The following is a 20,882-nucleotide window of genomic DNA, read 5'->3' as shown; positions in this document are numbered from 1 at the left end:
GATTGTTTCTAAGAAAGCTAGTTTTTGGCAAACAACAAGTTGGTTGATGGAAATAATTTTTTTCTCGAAAAAACTGCTTCGTTGATTGCTTATCATTATCATAATTATAGTTGTTTATGATAAGGTCCTTTTCGGATAACATAAATATAAACGCTTAAACTTAACTCTTACATTATTCTAGGAGAGCGATAGCTCTCTTAGATAAGACTTCATACCGACTTTATTTTCTTTAATATGAAGTAATGAGACACTAGCCTGTCAACAGAGACTATTAAATATAAGTCCTAACACTATAGGTGTAGGTAGGGAAATTTTGCAAAATTACGCAACTTTTATAGTCGATGACCGAGAGAAATTGAATTTCGCAAGAGTAAAGAAACTAATTTTGTTTGGAGCCTTGCGAAAGAGGCCGCAAGTTTTAATATAAAAAATATATTGAGAAATATTATTATAAATAAATCGAATACAAAGGATGATAGACAGTTCGAGGTTTATTGTCTCGATTCTTAATGAAAAGGTAAATCGTTAGAAACCACACATTTACGATTATCACGCACGTTTTCTACTTTTTAAATTCGTTTTATTTCTAAGCCCCTAATTCGTTATTATTTTTAAAATAATTCGATGATATATTCGGATGAATCTTTTTATTAAAATTCTCTCTCTGCTTCATTACAAATTCATTACAAATGCACTCTGGCAATATCTGGCCAAATTTGTGCTTTTCTTAGTTCCGGTTTTCTCATTGGCCGATTTCTCATTGGTTGATTGGCCAACGTTTAAGAATTATAATTTTTGGTAGAAAATGTTAGCTCTCGTCTCGACTCGGAGAGGTTTATTTTGGTTTCCCAACTTGTTTACATTGAAAAGGTCTATTGCCTCTATAGGTATCTGTGTACGTTAGCCTACGATCCGTTAAAATACTGCTATTGTTATAAATCTGCATTAGAGTGAAAAAAATTTGGTTTTTCAGCTCTTGATCCAACCTGGGCTTCGCGGGCAATCTAAGTTCTTATAATTGACTATTTTAGTTTATTTTATTAATATATTTATTACAGTGTGGTTTGTTCTATGAGAGATTTTGAGTCGAAAATGCGTTTTCTATGACATTTTGGCGTCCGGGTCATAGTTTACAAGTTACGATTTGTTTCACGGATGACCACTCACTCTCAGAACATTTTCTATCGGTATACTTTGGTCGTACTCTCATACCCATTTTGAACATCGAGAAAAATTCCATGATTAGCTATTCTTTAAAATTTTGAAATTACAGAAATTACTGTATATGTAATAAACCCAAAGATATGTCTTTCACCAATTTGTCCACACCAGTCGCGGTTGCTATTTGAGAAATTCTATCTCTTCTAATTTCTTTTATCACTTTATATCATACTGTTTGAGTTATCTCATTTTGCGAGCACTTGGCAACAAATCAATTTGCGTTAATCACTATTAAAATGTGACATTTAATTATCCTTTAGACAGTATCTTATTTCTCCTTCCTTTCAGCGTATCTCTTCATCCACCCGCCCCGCCCTTATGTAAGAACAACAGCACCATCTTTTTCCTCTACAATTTTCCGCGAAATTAGGCTTTCCTAATATTTCGTCACGTCATTTATTATATTTCTCAGAAGGAAAATTTAGAACCGCTGTGTAAAAATATGTGATAATAACACGCAATAGTTGTAAATACAATATTTTTACACAAAAGTCTCTATACCTTCGTCTTCTTCGATTGATAATTACGTAAATCTGTAATTATAGATGCAATTGCAATGAAAGTTTCTTCTATTAAGTATTAAGTATTTAATATATATTTAAATATTTAATATATATAATCAGACATATGTATATATTTAAATATTTATTATATATTCAGACATATATATATATATATATTTAAATATTTAATATATATTCATATATATATATATATATATATATATATATATATATATATATATATATATATATATATATATATATATATATTTAATATATATTCAAATATTTAATATTTAAGTAAATAATAAATTTATAGAATTAAATAATAAATTTATAGAATTAAATAATAAATTTATAGAATTAAATAATAAATTTATAGAATTAAATAAATAATAAATTTATAGAATTAAATAATAAATTTATAGAATTAAATAATAAATTTATAGAATTAAATAATAAATTTATAGAATTAAATAAATAATAAATTTATAGAATTAAATAAATAATAAATTTATAGAATTAAATAATAAATTTATAGAATTAAATAATAAATTTATAGAATTAAATAATAAATTTATAGAATTAAATAATAAATTTATAGAATTAAATAATAAATTTATAGAATTAAATAATAAATTTATAGAATTAAATAATAAATTAATACAATTAAACAACAAACTTATAGAATTAACTAATACATTTATAGAATTAAACAAGAAACTTATAGAATTAACTAATAAATTTATAGAATTAAACAACAAACTTATAGAATTAAATAAAAAAGATTATTTTTAGAATGTAATATTTATTCAAGAAACAAGCTATAGCATTACAGTAATTGAGCTTCAAATAAAACTACATTATAAAACATAGGGTGGCGACGTCTAATTCGGAACACGTCTAATTCAGTACACTTTTTTAAAAATCGGCTTAAATTTGTTTTGGGGGCTTCAATTCGGAGAAAACGAGGCCTAAAATATCAATCATTCATCGCGAATCCATTAAAAATCATCCCGAGATTGTAGGAAAACCTCCCGAGAAGATACGACAATAATTAGCAGAGTACCCAAATTAAGCATATTAAATTAATGGAAATTTTAGGGAATGTCACTGCCATGGCCTCAGCAAATAAGGTTTCGAGAACGACTGAGGAAAGGTACGCTCACTCACCTGATTTCAAACGAAAGTACCACTCTTTAGCTACAATTTATGACCATTGGGAATATGGTAGAAAAGATATTTCACTCACAATTCCTAATCCAAAAAATATGCCCATTACGTCTAATTCGGAACGATGAAAAATACACCGCTTGCCCTCTTGATTACTTGTACTAAACTCATCCTAACCTATAATTATGGTAATCGTGAACATCGTTAAGTACAAGACCAAACTTTTAAAGACTGTATAACACCAATAGCAGACTATTCTTTCGCTTCGCGCCAAAACGCGGTATTTCCACCGCTATTTCGCGGCCTCTAAATAGTTATATTTATTAACCTCTTTGAAAGTGAGTTTTCTGTTTTCTTAGCCTGTTTACCAAATTAAAACAACCCTGCTCGGATTTGAAACCACCCTTTACCAATTAAAACCACCCTTTACCAGTTAAAAATCCCCTGTTCCGAATTAAAACCCCCCTGTTCCGAATTAAAACCCCCCTGTTCCGGATTAAAACCACCCTAGTTCCGAATTAGATGCAATTGTTCCGAATACGACGTAACTACAAAGTTTGGGAAAAACCTATTTTCTCGCTTAATAATTACATTAGAAAGATGAAAAGGGGCTTAAAATATGCGCAAAGGTTCGATCTACAGGTCTACAAACACAAATAATATCTGCAATTGCCAAAAATACGCTATATTATGTAATTTTAAAAAAGTGTTCTGAATTGGACGTCACTACCCTAATTTTCTTATAATTAAAACAAATTACCAGTTACAAATTATTTATTTTTTCTTGGCATTATTCTCAATTTATATAATATAATTTATTTCTGTCGACTGAAGCAAAATTTGAAACGGTGAAACTACGGGTGTGATTAGTATTATATGGTAGATATATTAAGAGTTTGATATTGATGTCTGTCTAGATTTTGCTGTATTAATTTTTGGTTCTTGTTAATTTTATGCCTCATGATCAAGGCGGTCTAACAAAGATTCGTAATCTTCTGTGTTTCCTTGATTTTCGTCTTCGGAATCGTCCATTGTGGACAATCGACGTTTCATATGAGGGGTCAGTGGAGGAATGTATTGTCTTGGAATGAGGTAAGTGGAAATATTGAAGAGGTCCACGAACACTTTGTAACGGTCACTGAAAATCAACAAAAAAAATTTGAAACCCAGTTGCATTTTGGCTATATTGTCATTAAACAAAAACGAGTTTTGCTTCTGTATTTATTCGCAGGAAATGGCTAAGCATGAACTATTTCAAACCCACAAAGGGCCAGATATTAGAAATTAATTTTAAGGTATTACAATAATTTAAATGACATGAGAAATTTGGTTTAGTTCAAACATTTGTTAAGATTCTAAATTTTCCAAAGAAAGGGGTTTTTCCTAATTAAATTTGCAGGGTGATCCGAAAATAGTAGTACAGTCAGTGGGTTCTATGAAATATTGCCTAATGTTAAACAGTTACAAGTTATGATTGCAGTGTTTTAGATATTACTTCTTAAAATTAAGTAAGAAACTGAAAGACAATGGTAACTTAATTGAGAGTTCACCGGCAAAACACTATAATCATAACTTTTTATGGTTGCCCTTTTGGGTCAAATGTCACGGAACATTTTCGACTCAAAATCGGCCTTAGAACCTACGGTGCTTCGGTCGTACCACACCGTTTGCGACACGTTGTATATAATCTGTTGTGTAACAAACCTTAAGGTAGTTCGAAGGTACTGGTATCCCGATGATCCTCCAGTTCCTGGCTGTGACCCAATCATTCTTTGAACCATTTGCACGTGATTATCTGCAGAAAGATATTTAAATTTTTAATCGACCAAACAACGTAGCCCCTCAGATACCAGAGCGTCAAGAATTCATAGTCCTATCCATTTATATCCGTTTTGATAAATGGAATAGACAAATTCATATATTACATTAAAATTAAAATGGTAAAGTTACGATAGGTATAAACCTGTAATTTGTTACTGACTCACATCACCACTCATATTGCTGTGTATGTAATATATGAATTTGTCTATAAAAGAATTTTATTGTTAAAGTCTTACATCTCCATTTAGTTATGAGCGAATCTATATCCATGAGTAGCGTCAAAAGATGATGTGGTTGATTGAAACGAGGTTCATCTCGGTATAGTGATATCATCAATGCTCCTCGAAGTGCCAAGTTTGAAAATCGCCGTTCACCTAAATCATTTCATGAATCCAATTTTCGTAAGCATTGAAATTGCCGAGAAAATTCTGTCATTAAACTTATATCTTGGTGAAGAGAGTGGGATGGAGTGGATGTAGGTGAGCCTTGTACGCCCCTAACTTTGGGGCAACAGAGCGCACGTTAAAAATATAGACGTTCTACTCCATCACAATCTTTCCTCCAAGCTTATATGGATTATTTTAAATCTTAGATTTACCTCTTGAGACTAAAGATGCGTGTTTACTTTCATCAAAAATTGAGTCGAATGTCTCTTTCTTGTTCTTATAATCTTTTAATAATTGTTCTCGACGATCTTCGTTCTTTTCACTCTATGAAAATGAAGTAAATATATTTTATCTGAATGTAATATAGATCTATTTCAGTGGCTACACATTCGCTATTTATCGGGTACCGAGTCGTCGCGATTTGCTCGTGTTATTTGTTATATGACGAGCAGACGAAACAAAGGCACTACAATAGCCGAACATTCACAGTGGTAACTTGTAAGGACGACCCAGACAGACCAAAGTGTTTGATTCGTCCATAAAGACCAATACGATAAGGCAAGGCAAGCACGCAATGACTTTAAGGCCAATCGCGTATTCCATTCATTCGGAATTCAGCAATTAATCGGTTGGTATTCCCATAGAATATCGAATATGTAGGGTCAGGGTCAGGGCCAGATTAAAGGGGGGCACGAGGGGGCATTGGCCCCCGGGTGCAAGGCTTGTTGAGGGCTAAACTATTCCCCCTAGCAACATTTGTTGTTCCTTTTTTTCCGGCTTAAAGGGGCTGGCCGGAGCTGTTGGGGTGATGGGGGGGGTCAAACTGTTGGTTAGCATATTGCTTACCCGCCCACCGCGACGGTGGCGCCATTTCTTATGACCAAAGAGCTGGGTGTTTTCCCCCTGTACTAAGGGCGGACTTCACCCCAACAGCGCCGGTTAGCCCCTTTAAGGGGGCGTATATTATCTCGGCCTCCGAATGCAAAATAGCTCAATCCAGCCCTGTGTTGGGTTGTGCCAGCTTTAGAAAAAACAGGCACTAAATAGACCATTTCGACTTTAACCCTTCTTCAGTATCAGGACACGCGAGGGGTTGATACATTGGACATCTCCGTACACTCTCATGACACAAAAGGCTTCACCTCACGCGTCATTTAGCGAGATGAAAGGCATCGTGTTCCCTCTTAGTTCCATCGAAATGGTCTATTCCGGTGAGTGATCCCCCTGTATTCATTTGCTGTCTTTAAAGTCTTACCTCAGCGTTTCTCTGTATATTTCGCAACATAATTAAAACGACTTTTTGATACTTTGCCCAAAAGTTGAATCCACTCGGTTCTAATCCAGGTGTCCTTTCTAGCCAATTCTGAAAAAAGGAACTTAATGAATTCCATGTTATTGCAAGTTAATTAAAGAATGAACACAAACCTGAACTAAACTACATAGTGATGGTTCGTTTTGAGATTCAAGTACAATATCTATACTTTTCGCGTCTTGAAATACGGTCAAATAATTATTTTTACCATAGTTTACTCTATTTTCCTGTAATAGAAATACAAGAGCATGCAGTCTGTTTAATTCAAGAGCCCATTAATTACTTGCTAAGAAACCAACACACAGGTGGGAGATCGCTCTCTTAGGTTATTTCTCTCGTGCCAAGATACAACGCCAGGCGGAGCCCGAGTTCACTACCAAGTCGCACTGCACTGCTTCTAGCGGTGCATATTTGCGCGAGGGAAATAACCCAAGATGGTGGCCACGCCCCTGTGGTGTTTGATTCTCTTCTGGAATTAATGGACTAGTCTATTGCAAAATGTTTCTCATCGAAAATTAACCCAAGATGAAAAACACGTAGTTAAACGCTACTACCTCCTTTATACGTTAAGTCTCATGGCGGAGGGTTACTTACATTTTTAACTCCTAATTTATTTTCTATCACTCGAAATTGTAAGCTCTGAAATCCTGAAGCCGGACTAAGATATCCCCTAGAAAAAGAAGGAAGATTTGTCACTAGCGATCACGTCATCTATTGTTATCCACTTTATAGTATCAGAAATACACACAGCTAATAAGAATCATTGTGCCCTCATATACCTCAATAAAATACATGATTAGTGGATTCGGATTCAAACACAACATACCTGAAATCCATAAAATCTAAAGGCGTCATTGTTTCTAGAATAGATACTTGATCAACCAGAAGCTAAATACAAAATTTGCGCAAAATTTTTAGTTAAAAATATTGTTTTAATTTTTAATATTCTTACTTTTAGAATTAAGACTATTCTATTTAATCTTGATGTAATTAGGAGCATTTTCGTTTCATTAACTTCCTAAAAGTAAAAAAGAAATTATTTGTACCATCCAAATAGTCTATTGACAGAGACTCGGAAAATTGACTCAAACTAACCTTGCGAAACAACGAGCGAACCGAATCCAGTTCCACAATTATTTGTTTAAACCATAATTCATATACTGGAAAATTATCATTCGTCAAATCGTTAGAATACAATGCGTGGTAAGACCGTACTGCAGTGGCCAGTGGGTGTTTTATGGCATATGTCAGTTTTCCCTAAGGGCCACTATTTAGGAGTTATGAACATTGGAGTATTTTACCAATGACCCCTTAAATAAATTGGCATAGTTGTAAATAATGCCATTGCTGCTACTACAGTTGCGCTGTTACTAAATTTGCGCTGCTACTACCATTGCCGCTACGACTACTGCTGCTACTTCCATTGCGGTTCTACTACCATTGCTGCTTCTACCTTTGAACTTCTACTATCATTGCGCTTCAATACATTAGTGCAAAACGTCGCTTAAAATTTTCGACGCAAAATCCCCATAAAAACCACTGTCGAACGGTCCTACCAAACAAATTTTTTAGGAACACTTTTTATAGTAAATAACATTTTCAACTTAAGTAGAACATTTGATATAAACTTGGTTTATAACTAAAAGTGGTTTAAACTGAAATATATATTTGAAAGTGGATCCTTCTTAAACAAAATACGCGATTCACATCGGGACTATCGTACTAAAACAGTTACAATATACCTTGATGCGTTATGATGAAAAGATGCTCATCGTGAACTGTTTCAGGGCCGACTAATGATGTCACGGAAGTTTGGCAACTTAGAAGTTTATCCAACTAAAAATTAAAATTTCTGTTAAGACATATTCACTCAGTCTTCATACTGAAAACTGTTACTAAACCATTTCTACCATGTAAATGCAGTTTGTTTTGTCTGTGTAATCGAGCTAGCGTAGTGAATGCCTATTAATTGCGGAGCGTATGTTAGGTCACGGATAGATGTAATTTTAGAAGTAGGAATGGAGAACAGAGTAATCTGGGCGCGCGTCAAGGTCCCGGACCCCTTCCCCGGGACGGGGGGTATGAAAGAAGAGGAAGGCCATAGCGACAGAGTTAAAAAGGAATTATGTATTTTTCGCCGTCCCCGTCAGTAACGTCATCTAAACGTAGTTTAAGTCAGCCAAAAGGATAATTTAAAATTTTCGTTCCGTGTTGGAGAGAGGGGCTCTATACTGTGCTATGAGTCGGACTGAAGTAATACTAACCGTTCTCCATTCCTGCTTCTAAAATTACATCTATCCCTGGTTGGGTAAACTTAACAAATACTTAAATATTTATAGCTTTAGACTAACTTATAAAGTTTAGAATATATGCCATTCCCTCAAATTAGGCACAAAAATAAAATACTTAGGATTGAGCAAAATGTTGATAAAAACAAAATATTGAGGAAAAATTTTAAAGATAGAAGAAATAAAAATATTATTTTAATATGAAGGGTATTTTATCTTGAGAGCCTTGATGAAGGGTATTTTATCTTGAGAGCCTTGATGAAGGGTATTTTATCTTGAGAGCCTTGACGAAGGGTATTAAAGTGGGAGAAATAAAAGCTCTTCGTTGTAGAGCAGTGTTTCCCAAAGTTTCGGAACTTGCAACATATCTTTTGCAATGTGCATTTTATTAATGTTTTCTTTTTATTATTATTATTTTACGGAGAACCATATCTTAATTCGTCTTTACCCTACACATCCGAAATGTTTGGTGACAATATGATTTTATAGTCTATGTTAAACAACACCAAACTCTTACAGACCGTGAGATTATTTGAAGGCCAATAATGACATAAAACTACCACTACACTTTTTTTCGGTAAATGTTTTCTGTGAACCCTATTTACGTTTTATTTTTGATTCGAAAATTAAAAGTTGACCTATCAATAAAAATCATCATATGAAAATAGAGGGTAGTACGTATCTCCAGCTTTAGCTAGTCTAAGGCGTATCTTTCCTTCGCGGTTTGCGGCGCAAAATATGAAATCATCCAATCAGAGAGAGGAAAACTGAACTGTCTTACATGCGCCACCACAAGGTTATGAAACTAGCTAATATCGTTCAACCTGGACCATAGCCCGCCTGGACAGACGAAAAGAAGATAGTTTCGGGGCAGTGTATTCATCCGCCAGTTCCCGCCAACACGAGATTCTGGGAAGGTGCGAAAAGCCATAACTTGACGCCTGTCGAAACCTAATTCGATAGTACTTCCCTCTATTAACTTCTGATATCATGGAATTACCTTCAAGTATTGTCCGTAGAGCATCCCACCTTCTGGAACCGTAAAACACCTTTCATCCAAATCCTCTAAATTACTGACGCTGCTTGTTTCGTCCTTGGAGGGAACGGTGTTTTCTCTAAATAGCGTTAAACAAATGTTCGAAAAAATCAATAATTATTTTCGCGCTTGTAAATCATTGTCACAATTTTCCAACGAGTCTAGTTTTCGCGCATTGCACGGTGGATTACTGCGCTCCATACTATCTACAGGAATCACTTTCAGAAGATAAGACAGCAATCTGACCCTCAATCGTGTTTATGATTTGGAGCTTGGGGCAAAGGTTAGGTTGGGTTAGGTTTAAAACATGTTTGATTATGATACGTTAGGTTGGGTTAGGTTTAAAACATGTTTGATTATGTTACGTTAGGTTGGGTTAGGTTTAGAACATGTTTCATTATGATATGTTAGGATGGGGTTGGTTTAAAATATGTTTGATTATGTTAGGTTAGTTTGGGTTTGGTTTAAAACCTGTTTGATTATGTTAGGCTAGATTTATAACATGTTTCATTATGTTATGTTAGGTTGGGTTAGGTTTAAAACATGTTTCATTATGTTATGTTAGGATGGGTTTGGTTTAAAATATGTTTGATTATGTTAGGTTAGTTTGGACTAGATTTAAAATTGGTTTGATTATGTTAGCTTCAATAGATAGCTTTCGTTTGGGGGAGGAGCTGAGATCCGTGAAATAATTTACGCCGCCATATTGGTGGACTCATTCCATAAGAAAAGCTGAAACCACCAATATGGCTGCCAAACCGTGGAGGTTGTGACGAACTACGCAGCCAACTGAAATCTATCTATGGGGTCAGGTTACCGACGTCTAAGTTCTAACTAATCACTTATCAAATTCGTAGCAAATGAAAAGGATATTAGCTTATAAATCGATAAGTAAATTTTGGATCGAAACATTTTATTTCGAATGGAGTATGAAATATTAAAGGCTTCGATGCGTCTGAATTATTTGAGAGATACACATTTCAATTTGTGATTTCAATAACATTTGTAAAATTACAGTTATATTCTGATACACGTGGTCCCTACGTTTCTTTTGCAGCGAATAGACCCTTCTATTAATTCCAGAAGAGGAGCAAACAAAACTCTTGGGTTATTTCCCTCGCGTCAAGAAACACCGCTAGAGGCAGTGCGAGTTGGCTAGTCTCCCGCGTGTAGTGAACTCGAACTCCCTCTGGTGTTGCCTCTCGGCACGAGGGAAATAACCTACGATTCCGGGCTTGTAGCCACCGGCCTGTGTGTTAGTTTCCCTCAAGTATTTAATGATTTGGTTTATGCAGTCGGTTTCCCGCCAGTTGGAAACGGTCCTTTAATGAAGATAGGAATGTTAAGGATCGCCTGATAATGTTTTTCTTGTATAGCCTCGTAGAAAAATTTAATTTTTCTTTTTCGTTGATTTTTTCAACCACGTTCTCTAAGATAACGTTAATTATTCTCACCCGAAACCGATCGTTCCTTATTACACATACGATTAATTATTATTTTCTTTCGCTTGGCAGTGCTTAACACCTTCTAATTAATGTCATATTGTTATCTTAAAATATTATAACTCACCTTAACTCCTTCGACTCCATTTTTTACACGCAGTTCACTTGCGTTAACGTGAAGAACAAAAAGTTTTGCTAGTTGATCACGAGTCGCGAGCTCAACAGTAAGATGCAAAAGAGAAAACAAAAACCCGTTCTTGAAATCACGAGATCCACTTATGTAAGAAACGAATGTAGTTTATACTAACGATAAAGTGTATAAAGGATATATATACGAACACCGTAAAATCGCCTCTTGCGAGGAACGCTGCTCTAATGTGACAATCTGGCTTCACCTCTTACGTAAAACAAGCCCCGAAGGTACATATTTTACGAGATAAATTGAAATCCCCTGTACGCTTGTTGAATTTTAATTTTAAATAGTGAAGACAAGAGAAAGTTCTAAGTTTTAAAGAAAAGAAGATTTTGAATATCGAGTTACATAAATTACTTGTATTAAATGATAAGGATGTTTTTACGATATGTTGAATTTAAGTGAAATACTATCTGTTGAATTTTTTTTTTTAAGTTTACCCGTGGACTCTAATATTCAAAGAATATGTACGTCCGGGTAGCATAGACCATTCTAATATGGTGAAGAGAACTTTACAGGGCGTAGGGGTACGTCAAGAAGCACCGCTAGAGGCAGTGCGAGTTGGCTAGACTCCCGCGCGTGGTGAACTCTGGCACCATCTGGCGTTGTCACTTGGCGAGTCGGAAGAAACCCCTCTGACCCTGTGCGTCGGTTTCTCAACAAGTAATCACAGGAATAGTGTATAGGCTGTTCAATCTACCTTATTGCCGATTCGTGAACCAAGGCCAAGGTGATTTTTAACGAGTCAAATATATAGAAACGATTTGATCCTGAAGCAGACGACGCAACATTATGGCCCAGTTTTATATTAAGCCTCGGCACACGCATCGGGAATAAAGTGTATTGACATTTCGACACTTAATAAAGTGATTGGCTAATGAAATTTAACTGAAGTATTTTAGTGTTGATTCGTGTCATAAAATGTATTTAAATTCTGCGTTAGTTAAGTGTTTCACAAAGTTTTCGAAGTTATGATATCTTAATTTTTCATGATTATAGATGTTTTTTTTTATTCTTAAATTTCAGAAAACACAATTTAGAAAAATTTCAGAATATTTCTTTGCCTTTACGAGCAGCATGGTTTGGTGAACCAAATTTTAAACAGTTTTCTCATATTCTTAGTTAACGTTGTTATAAAATAAACAGAACTGTCTATCCTATTAGAAGTTCAGTATTCTCTGTTCGATCGATGAAATGACGGTATTTCGCTTTCAAAATTATCACATGGTTCGATCGTTTGACGTTGTTTCGATCGTGATATCTAGTTGCGTCATATCGGCAGTCGTACGGTTTCGGGGATAGTAAGGGGCAAGGCTCTTGCGTATAAAATTTAACTCTTATACTGCTCGCCTTAAGCCTTACGTCACGTCTAGTTTCAGTTATAGCTGCAGTTTATTGCCCTTTCGCAACCTTAGAAGTCTTTTTCAAATTCCAACATGTTTCTAAGTTAAAGCATAGCCCAGTCGATCACGTGCTCAACGACGCAAGCTGCTAGTGCGGATCGACTGAGCTATGGTTACAGGGCTAGTATTTTTAATTGAAAAATTTTAAACACGCCATTAAACATGTCTTTTACATTGTACGTATAAATAGAAGAATAAATTTTCAAAAGTTTCAAAATTTTAAGTTCTTGAACGCAAGATATACTGAAAAGGAATTTTGACCCCTCAAAACAAAAATCTTCAAAATTTTGCAATACCGGAAGCATGCCGGAAGTTAATGTCAGTTCCATCCTAAGCCCTAGACTGAAACCTTAAATTGAAGGGCGCGAATCTTACGTAAGTATGACGCTGAAGGAAAAAGAAAATATTTCGAAAATCGAACATCAGAATAGATTTTTGGGTGAAGATGGTTTCTAAATTATTTCAAAAGTTTGTATCTTGGTGAAATGTAAACCTAAATATTTTTTGTTTCAAATTCCGTTCTATTTTCTTCAATTAAAAATGGATAGGAAACGGTTTCAGTGTGATAATATCAACAGTCTGTAAGAAATGAGGGGGTCTTTGTGTCGAAAATGTTCTATGACATTTTGTCTTATCCTATCAGTTGTCTTCCCTCACCATAGCTTCCCACTTTGTAAAGAGCTTCTCCTTGAGGGATAGTCATTCTTAAACCTCATCTCCGTGTCATCTCAATATATTCTTATCCCTATGTTTTATTACAACAACCACTCCAATTTTCAATACTCTTTGCTTTTGCACTTCCTGTTTTAAATTTCAAAATTAGCGCGTAAAAAAACTTTGTCCACAATGACACTGAGATGTACGCCATCTACATTGACATACTGCAGCCCACAAGCTTCATAAACAGAGACAAATGTTGAGTGTCACTTATTGACAATTTAACATTGCGTAAGATTATCTGAAAAAATGAAGAACTACGATTTCCTCGATATTTTGTTCAAAACTAATTTCCCTGATATACTGAAACCACATTTACACTTGGCACTTTGAAGCCTTTTTGGGAAGGTCGAATCATTTTTTCAAAATAATGGCTGCATTTTATCACCAAATATTTCTATGGTCAACAATAGGGAGCTAACAGTTCTGACCCTGAGACGTCACACCCTTCTATCTCTTACTGGAGTTTCATCCCCCTAACGGTTGGAAGCAGTATTCTACGCGCAAAAATGCCAACCAAAGAGGGGCTGCGTGACGTCAGACTATCTCTTCCCCCTAGCCAGTTGTTAGCTCCCTATCAAATTTTATATTTTGACCTTTCAAAACCCAGCTGCTGAAAACGGTTTCTAAAGTGTCAAGAGTGAACGAGGCTTATCTCGTCCCTGTTTCCCAAATTATTATGAACCCCGTTAATTGTACCTCGGATAATTTAGTGTACTTATGAACCCCGTTAATTGTACCTCGGATAATTTAGTGTACTTATGAACCCTGTTAATTGTACCTCGGATAATTTAGTGTACTTATGAACCCCGTTAATTGTACCTCGGATAATTTAGTGTACTTATGAACCCCGTTAATTGTACCTCGGATAATTTAGCGTACTTATTGAACAGCGCTGTTAAATGAAATACTTCCAAGCAATCTTAAAAATTAACTTTATTCTGTAAAAATATTAAATTTTCGCAAAACAACAAAATCCAATTATTAACGTGTCATGCTAATTCATAATTCTTCGTTCGAAGATATGGGTATATCTGTGGCTTTTGACGCAGAATCGTTGCTAGTGTACTTCAAATATAACTGTTGCAGATAAACCGAAAGCTTGGTGATCAATTTATTGCCTTCTACGTTGGATATGTGCCAAATATTCAAAGCTTTCAGTTTCAGCTTAGCAACCTCTTCCGACGATACTGTTAACCAGTCATTGACAGAAGTCAATTTGTTTCCCATTTTCAAACGCAGGAACACGTTGGTGGCAAATATCATTAGTGTCATTGATATTATCAAAAATAACGCCCACTTGAAATAGTACACTAAGAATAAATAAATAAAATAAATAATTTATATGATAATGTTGAATATGAAAAGGTTAAAGAGTAACAATTTAGAAAATAGTCGGTTTCAATCAAATCTCAATTAAACCAATTTATTTAAAATAACTATGGATAGAAAAGACCTCGGCTTGTTTTTAAAGCAAATGTCAGCTACTTTGCAGGGTTGCCACGGAATTTTCAGAACCAAATTCTCTGACTTTTCCTGTCCAGGTCTTCCCTGACCTTTTTCTGAGGGCCGAAGTGTAAATGTTTACAGCACGTTTTAAGTGCTTATAATTAAATAAACTATCTACATTAAGTTTTCCAATGTATTTGTTGCACCAAAATGAATAAGAAACATTTTAACTATAAATAACAGTCAGGGAGAGTTTTTTAAAGGCATTTACTTCTAGACATTTTTAAGGATTGCTCTATTAGAGTTTTCTCTGTTAAGAGAGGATGAGGAGAAACTTTCATTATTCTTTCAATAAAGACTAATCCCTAGATATTTTACCCACTAAAATCAAATTCCCTGACTTTTTGGGCCATTTTCAAATTCCCTGACTTTTCCAGGTTTTCCCTGACCCGTGGCAACCCTGCTTTGGCACCCCTAACATACTAGCTAATCTGGTGTAATCCATCCCATCCTAAATGTAGGTCTTTACACTCCAATTTACACGTGACCAATAAATTTGTTCTTTAATACGTAAATAAAGAAAATCTTACAAAGATGTGCCGCTAGTGTTATCTTTTCCTCGGGTTCATCACCTAGTAAGATAAGAACGAGTTATATTTAGACAGACATACACTGAATTGGTATTTATTGAGAATGCGGGTTTAGTTAGAACTTACTGGCAAGATCGAGGCCATTTCTCGAAGCATTTTTATCGGGGGTTTCCTTGTCCTCTAAATTGTTCTTTTTCTTCATTTTTTGAACCTTTTTAATTTCTTTTTCCGCTTTTTTAAGTTCTCGTAACCTCTGAGCTTCCTTTTCTTCTTGTTGCTTGCGAGCGTATTCTTTTGCTATGAAGAAAATTCGTATTCGATCAAACTACTCCAGCTGGGTTCATAAAACACTTGGAAAACCGATTTCCCTGATATTTCCAGGTTTTTTTTCCCCACATATTTAAAGGAGCAAGGACACCTAATAACTGCAGGAGTGTTTTTGGAGTAATAACAGAAGGGGATAATAGAAGAAGGATGACACTCTTTATCCTCTTAATACTTTAGTTATGTAACGTCATTCTTCCCAGGTTCACCCTTTTAGTTTGCTTTCCCGCTCATCAAACTACAAATGGGCATCGCACCACAAGGTGAATTCTATAGTTGTTTGGCACTAAATCCTCAGCAATCATCCCACAAACCTTGATTGTCTTGACGTGGTACAAAAATCCACAAGCGCATGCGTCTTGCTAAATATTTAAGCACTAATAGAGTAATGACGAGGGAACTATTTATCGTGTATGTGATTCGGGTTAGTAACCTTGCTCTAAATGTTCTGATGTTGGGAAGAGTGACTAAATGTTCTGATGTTGGGAAGAGTGACTAAATGTTCTGATGTTGGGAAGAGTGACTAAATGTTCTGATGTTGGGAAGAGTGACTAAAAGTTCTGATGTTGGGAAGAGTGACTAAATGTTCTGATGTTGGGAAGAGTGACTAAATGTTCTGATGTTGGGAAGAGTGACTAAATGTTCTGATGTTGGGAAGAGTGACTAAATGTTCTGATGTTGGGAAGAGTGACTAAATGTTCTGATGTTGGGAAGAGTGACTAAATGTTCTGATGTTGGGAAGAGTGACTAAATGTTCTGATGTTGGGAAGAGTGACTAAATGTTCTGATGTTGGGAAGAGTGACTAAATGTTCTGATGTTGGGAAGAGTGACTAAATGTTCTGATGTTGGGAAGAGTGACTAAATGTTCTGATGTTGGGAAGAGTGACTAAATGTTCTGATGTTGGGAAGAGTGACTAAATGTTCTGATGTTGGGAAGAGTGACTAAAAGTTCTGATGTTGGGAAGAGTGACTAAATGTTCTGATGTTGGGAAGAGTGACTAAATGTTCTGATGTTGGGAAGAGTGACTAAATGTTCTGATGTTGGGAAGAGTGACTAAATGTTCTGATGTTGGGAAGAGTGACTAAAAGTTCTGATGTTGGGAAGAGTGACTAAATGTTCTGATGTTGGGAAGAGTGACTAAATGTTCTGATGTTGGGAAGAGTGACTAAATGTTCTGATGTTGGGAAGAGTGACTAAATGTTCTGATGTTGGGAAGAGTGACTAAATGTTCTGATGTTGGGAAGAGTGACTAAATGTTCTGATGTTGGGAAGAGTGACTAAATGTTCTGATGTTGGGAAGAGTGACTAAATGTTCTGATGTTGGGAAGAGTGACTAAATGTTCTGATGTTGGGAAGAGTGACTAAAAGTTCTGATGTTGGGAAGAGTGACTAAATGTTCTGATGTTGGGAAGAGTGACTAAATGTTCTGATGTTGGGAAGAGTGACTAAATGTTCTGATGTTGGGAAGAGTGACTAAATGTTCTGATGTTGGGAAGAGTGACTAAATGTTCTGATGTTGGGAAGAGTGACTAAAAGTTCTGATGTTGGGAAGAGTGACTAAATGTTCTGATGTTGGGAAGAGTGACTAAATGTTCTGATGTTGGGAAGAGTGACTAAATGTTCTGATGTTGGGAAGAGTGACTAAATGTTCTGATGTTGGGAAGAGTGACTAAATGTTCTGATGTTGGGAAGAGTGACTAAATGTTCTGATGTTGGGAAGAGTGACTAAATGTTCTGATGTTGGGAAGAGTGACTAAATGTTCTGATGTTGGGAAGAGTGACTAAATGTTCTGATGTTGGGAAGAGTGACTAAATGTTCTGATGTTGGGAAGAGTGACTAAATGTTCCGATGTTGGGAAGAGTGACTAAATGTTCTGATGTTGGGAAGAGTGACTAAATGTTCTGATGTTGGGAAGAGTGACTAAATGTTCTGATGTTGGGAAGAGTGACTAAATGTTGTGATGTTGGGAAGAGTAACGTTACACTTACCCTGCTTTGTGGCACACTTCTATCGAAGTATTATATACTTCTGATAATAACTATGGGATTGGACGATTGGTTATTTTAGTTTGAGGAACCCCTTCAGGGAAAACTTATAATATTCCCTGAACTTTACTAAATATTACACATTTCCCTAAGTTTTCCCTTAATTTTAAGTCTATAATTTATTTCCCTGACATTTCCAGGTTCTACAGGTTTGTAAGAACCCTGAATTTTCACATCTCTCGATGTTTGACATTAAAAAGGCCTTATTTATTGTTACTTAGTATTGGATTATAGTAAATTAAGCCAATAAAAGCAAAATTTAACTTAATTACAAACCTCTTTCATGTTTTAGTTTTTTCTGCTTTTCCCTCTCAAGTTCGGAATTTACAGTGCTCAGATACTCGACAACCTGAAAAGTAACGTTTTTCTATAACAATACTTTTCCGCTAGGCCTACTTCATATCTGAAAGATTTAATTCATAGTAGGTCCTAAGTCAATAATTAAAGTGTGACTAAAGGGTTAAAGGAACTAGATTTTTATTCGCTTTGTATTGTGCCCCCCCCTCCCAAAAAAGAAACCGGAGAAAATCTCGAACATACTTTGGTGGCACATTGTTGGCACTGTTTTTGGTCCAGACAATCACCAGCGATAGATTGTAGTTTAGGTTCTAATGGATTATTTTTCAAATCTAACCATCTTAGTTTCTTGAGCTGACAAATGCTGACTGGCAAAGTAGTCAATTGATTTCCGTAAACATCCAAATGTTGCAGTTGTTTCAGATTGCCAAAGTTGTACGGCAGTTCTGTTAATTGATTTTTACTGAGGTCTAACTGAGTTAGAAACGTCAACGAAGAAAATGAAACCTATAGACAATAAAAGTGATATTAAAATACCTGTACTACTTCAACAACTTTAATTTTTAATCAGTACTATTTTTAATTACCGGTAAGGCCAGGAGAAAATTACATGATAAATCCAAATGTGTTGCTTTTGGTAATGCAAGCTAAAAAGAAAAATTTAATTTAAAATATTGGTTTAAAAAAATTAAAAAATTTAATTTAAAATATTGGTTTAAAAAAATTAAAAAATTTAATTTAAAATATTGGTTTAAAAAAAAATAAAAATTTAATTTAAAATATTGGTTTAAAAAAAATAAAAATTTTATTTAAAATATTGGTTTAAAAAAATTAAAAAATTTAATTTAAAATATTGGTTTAAAAAAATAAAAATTTAATTTAAAATATTGGTTTAAAAAAATTAAAAATTTAATTTAAAATATTGGTTTAAAAAAAATAAAAATTTGATTTAAAATATTGGTTTAAAAAAAATAAAAATTTTATTTAAAATATTGGTTTAAAAAAAATAAAAATTTTATTTAAAATATTGGTTTAAAAAAAATAAAAATTTAATTTAAAATATTGGTTTAAAAAAATAAAAAATTTATTTAAAATATTGGTTTAAAAAAATAAAAATTTAATTTAAAATATTGGTTTAAAAAAAATAAAAATTTAATTTAAAATATTGGTTTAAAAAAATAAAATTGAACCTTAAAGCAAGTCTCAGTTGTGGTTTTAGTTTAAACTAATGCCACTAGATGCTCCCATAAACGTGAGATGGAGTTCATTGGCCAATCTAAGCTTAGCAAAGGCTAGTTTAAGCTCCGCCCTCATGGACAAGTTCTGATTGGCTGATGCCTTTTGCAAGGTTAAATTCGTTTGTAAAATATAGGGAGTGGGCAAAGGGGTGAAAATCTCCCCTACTAAGCGGATCAGACCCTCACTTAACCAATCAGGAGCTTTTCCCCATTAGCCTTTCACTCTGTGAAGTTTTCTGCCATTTTGGTGGAAAGGGGAGGAGCCATTTTAAGCCACACCTCACTGGCAGAATGTTAGGGGTGACAAAGGAGTCAAAATTTACTTTAAAGATTGCTAAGGTTGATAAATGCTAGTTTTAGTTCCATCCGTGTACACCAGGTGGAACTGCTGCATAGAAGTTTTGGGTGGCAAATGGAGCCACCTGCTGCTTTAAATTATGCAACAAAGAGCATCTCCAAATGTTAATTGGATTGGACAACATTAAATTTTTTCAATGATATCTTTATAGCAAATGTCAGCTCCTGTGGCACCCCTAACATGCTGGCTAATCTGCTACCCACCCATTTTACCTTGCCAAAGGCAGGAACTGAGGAACCAATCAGAACTAATCCATGAGGGCGGAGCTAAAACTAGCCTTTGCTAAGCTTAGTGGGACTGACAACTCGACCCCTCGACTATGGGAGCATCTAGTGACATTTTTTTGAACTAAACCACATATAAAGTTTGATTTAAGCTTAAAATTAATCATTGACGAGCTGGGGCTTTATCACATGCCATATATCACATATTATTACACAAACAATACATATCACATGAGATTTATTATAGTTGCAATGAAATTAAGATAATTATTAGACATTATGAACTTACTAATTCTTTGACAGGAACTTCTGTCAATTCACATAGACTAAGATCAAGTTCATTTCCATTTAACTTTTCTTTCAATGACTTCATTTTTAAAACCTATTTAAAAAGACATATGAAAAAAAAAAAAGAAAAAATTAAACCAGAAGCCAATAGCTGTTATAGTTTCCTCCCAAAGCCGGTAACCCCCTTTAATCTCTAACACGTAGCCTAGTGGAAAGCAATCAATATGACAGACCAATATAGAATGGTTCGTTTGGAATTCAATGTAAAAATGCGGAGAAGATTGGGTTATTAGCGTGTTTTAAGTGTTTCTTGCCGTAATTTAATCTTTCATAATAGCATACCTTATATTTTTGCAAGTTCACCCGTCCAAAAACCACGTCTACAAACGAAAATCACAACCGCTTATCTCTACCGCCCGCCTTATCCACAAGCGCAAGTAGCGCACACTACCATGAAATTTGTCAAGATCGAGAAATCGACCCGGCCCCCCGGGTGAATAGCCGGGCTAAGCGGCAGTGGCTGAGAAGATTTTTTTTTATTATGTTATTGCAACCTGGAGCGCAGTGGCCA

At 34.8% G+C, this 20,882-nt stretch overlaps 2 protein-coding genes across 4 annotated transcripts; both read right to left on the bottom strand.

Moving 5' to 3' along the window:
* Nucleotides 1-3,655: 3,655 nt before the first annotated feature.
* v (Tryptophan 2,3-dioxygenase vermilion) lies at nucleotides 3,656-11,702 on the bottom strand. Of its 3 annotated transcripts, XM_089836481.1 has the most exons (14): nucleotides 11,522-11,702; nucleotides 11,310-11,457; nucleotides 9,705-9,819; nucleotides 8,159-8,252; nucleotides 7,512-7,576; nucleotides 7,369-7,434; nucleotides 7,243-7,304; nucleotides 7,011-7,086; nucleotides 6,530-6,643; nucleotides 6,360-6,467; nucleotides 5,317-5,428; nucleotides 4,955-5,092; nucleotides 4,602-4,692; nucleotides 3,656-4,035 (listed from the first exon to the last, which is right to left on the bottom strand). In XM_089836481.1, exons 2-14 carry the CDS (start codon nucleotides 11,327-11,329, stop codon nucleotides 3,849-3,851), a joined length of 1,248 nt encoding a protein of 415 aa, XP_089692607.1. In that variant the 5' UTR covers nucleotides 11,330-11,457; nucleotides 11,522-11,702; the 3' UTR covers nucleotides 3,656-3,848. The 3 variants fall into 3 exon arrangements, with proteins under 3 accessions (XP_089692607.1, XP_089692608.1, XP_089692609.1); XM_089836482.1 differs by lacking the exons at nucleotides 9,705-9,819; nucleotides 11,310-11,457; nucleotides 11,522-11,702 and adding an exon at nucleotides 8,318-8,703; XM_089836483.1 differs by lacking the exons at nucleotides 9,705-9,819; nucleotides 11,310-11,457; nucleotides 11,522-11,702 and adding an exon at nucleotides 8,327-8,703.
* A 2,711-nt stretch (nucleotides 11,703-14,413) lies between these two features.
* LOC149678545 (uncharacterized) lies at nucleotides 14,414-20,810 on the bottom strand. Its single transcript, XM_089836484.1, has 8 exons — nucleotides 20,654-20,810; nucleotides 20,313-20,405; nucleotides 18,791-18,850; nucleotides 18,447-18,710; nucleotides 18,183-18,255; nucleotides 15,661-15,831; nucleotides 15,535-15,576; nucleotides 14,414-14,808 (listed from the first exon to the last, which is right to left on the bottom strand). Exons 2-8 carry the CDS (start codon nucleotides 20,394-20,396, stop codon nucleotides 14,498-14,500), a joined length of 1,005 nt encoding a protein of 334 aa, XP_089692610.1. The 5' UTR covers nucleotides 20,397-20,405; nucleotides 20,654-20,810; the 3' UTR covers nucleotides 14,414-14,497.
* Nucleotides 20,811-20,882: the final 72 nt, after the last annotated feature.

This window comes from Phalangium opilio, unplaced genomic scaffold, assembly GCF_054372755.1.
Source record: "Phalangium opilio isolate 3A_F unplaced genomic scaffold, DU_Popi_V2 ptg000042l_1, whole genome shotgun sequence".
NCBI lineage: Eukaryota > Metazoa > Arthropoda > Arachnida > Opiliones > Phalangiidae > Phalangium > Phalangium opilio.
This window is presented reverse-complemented; position numbering and strand designations above follow the sequence as displayed.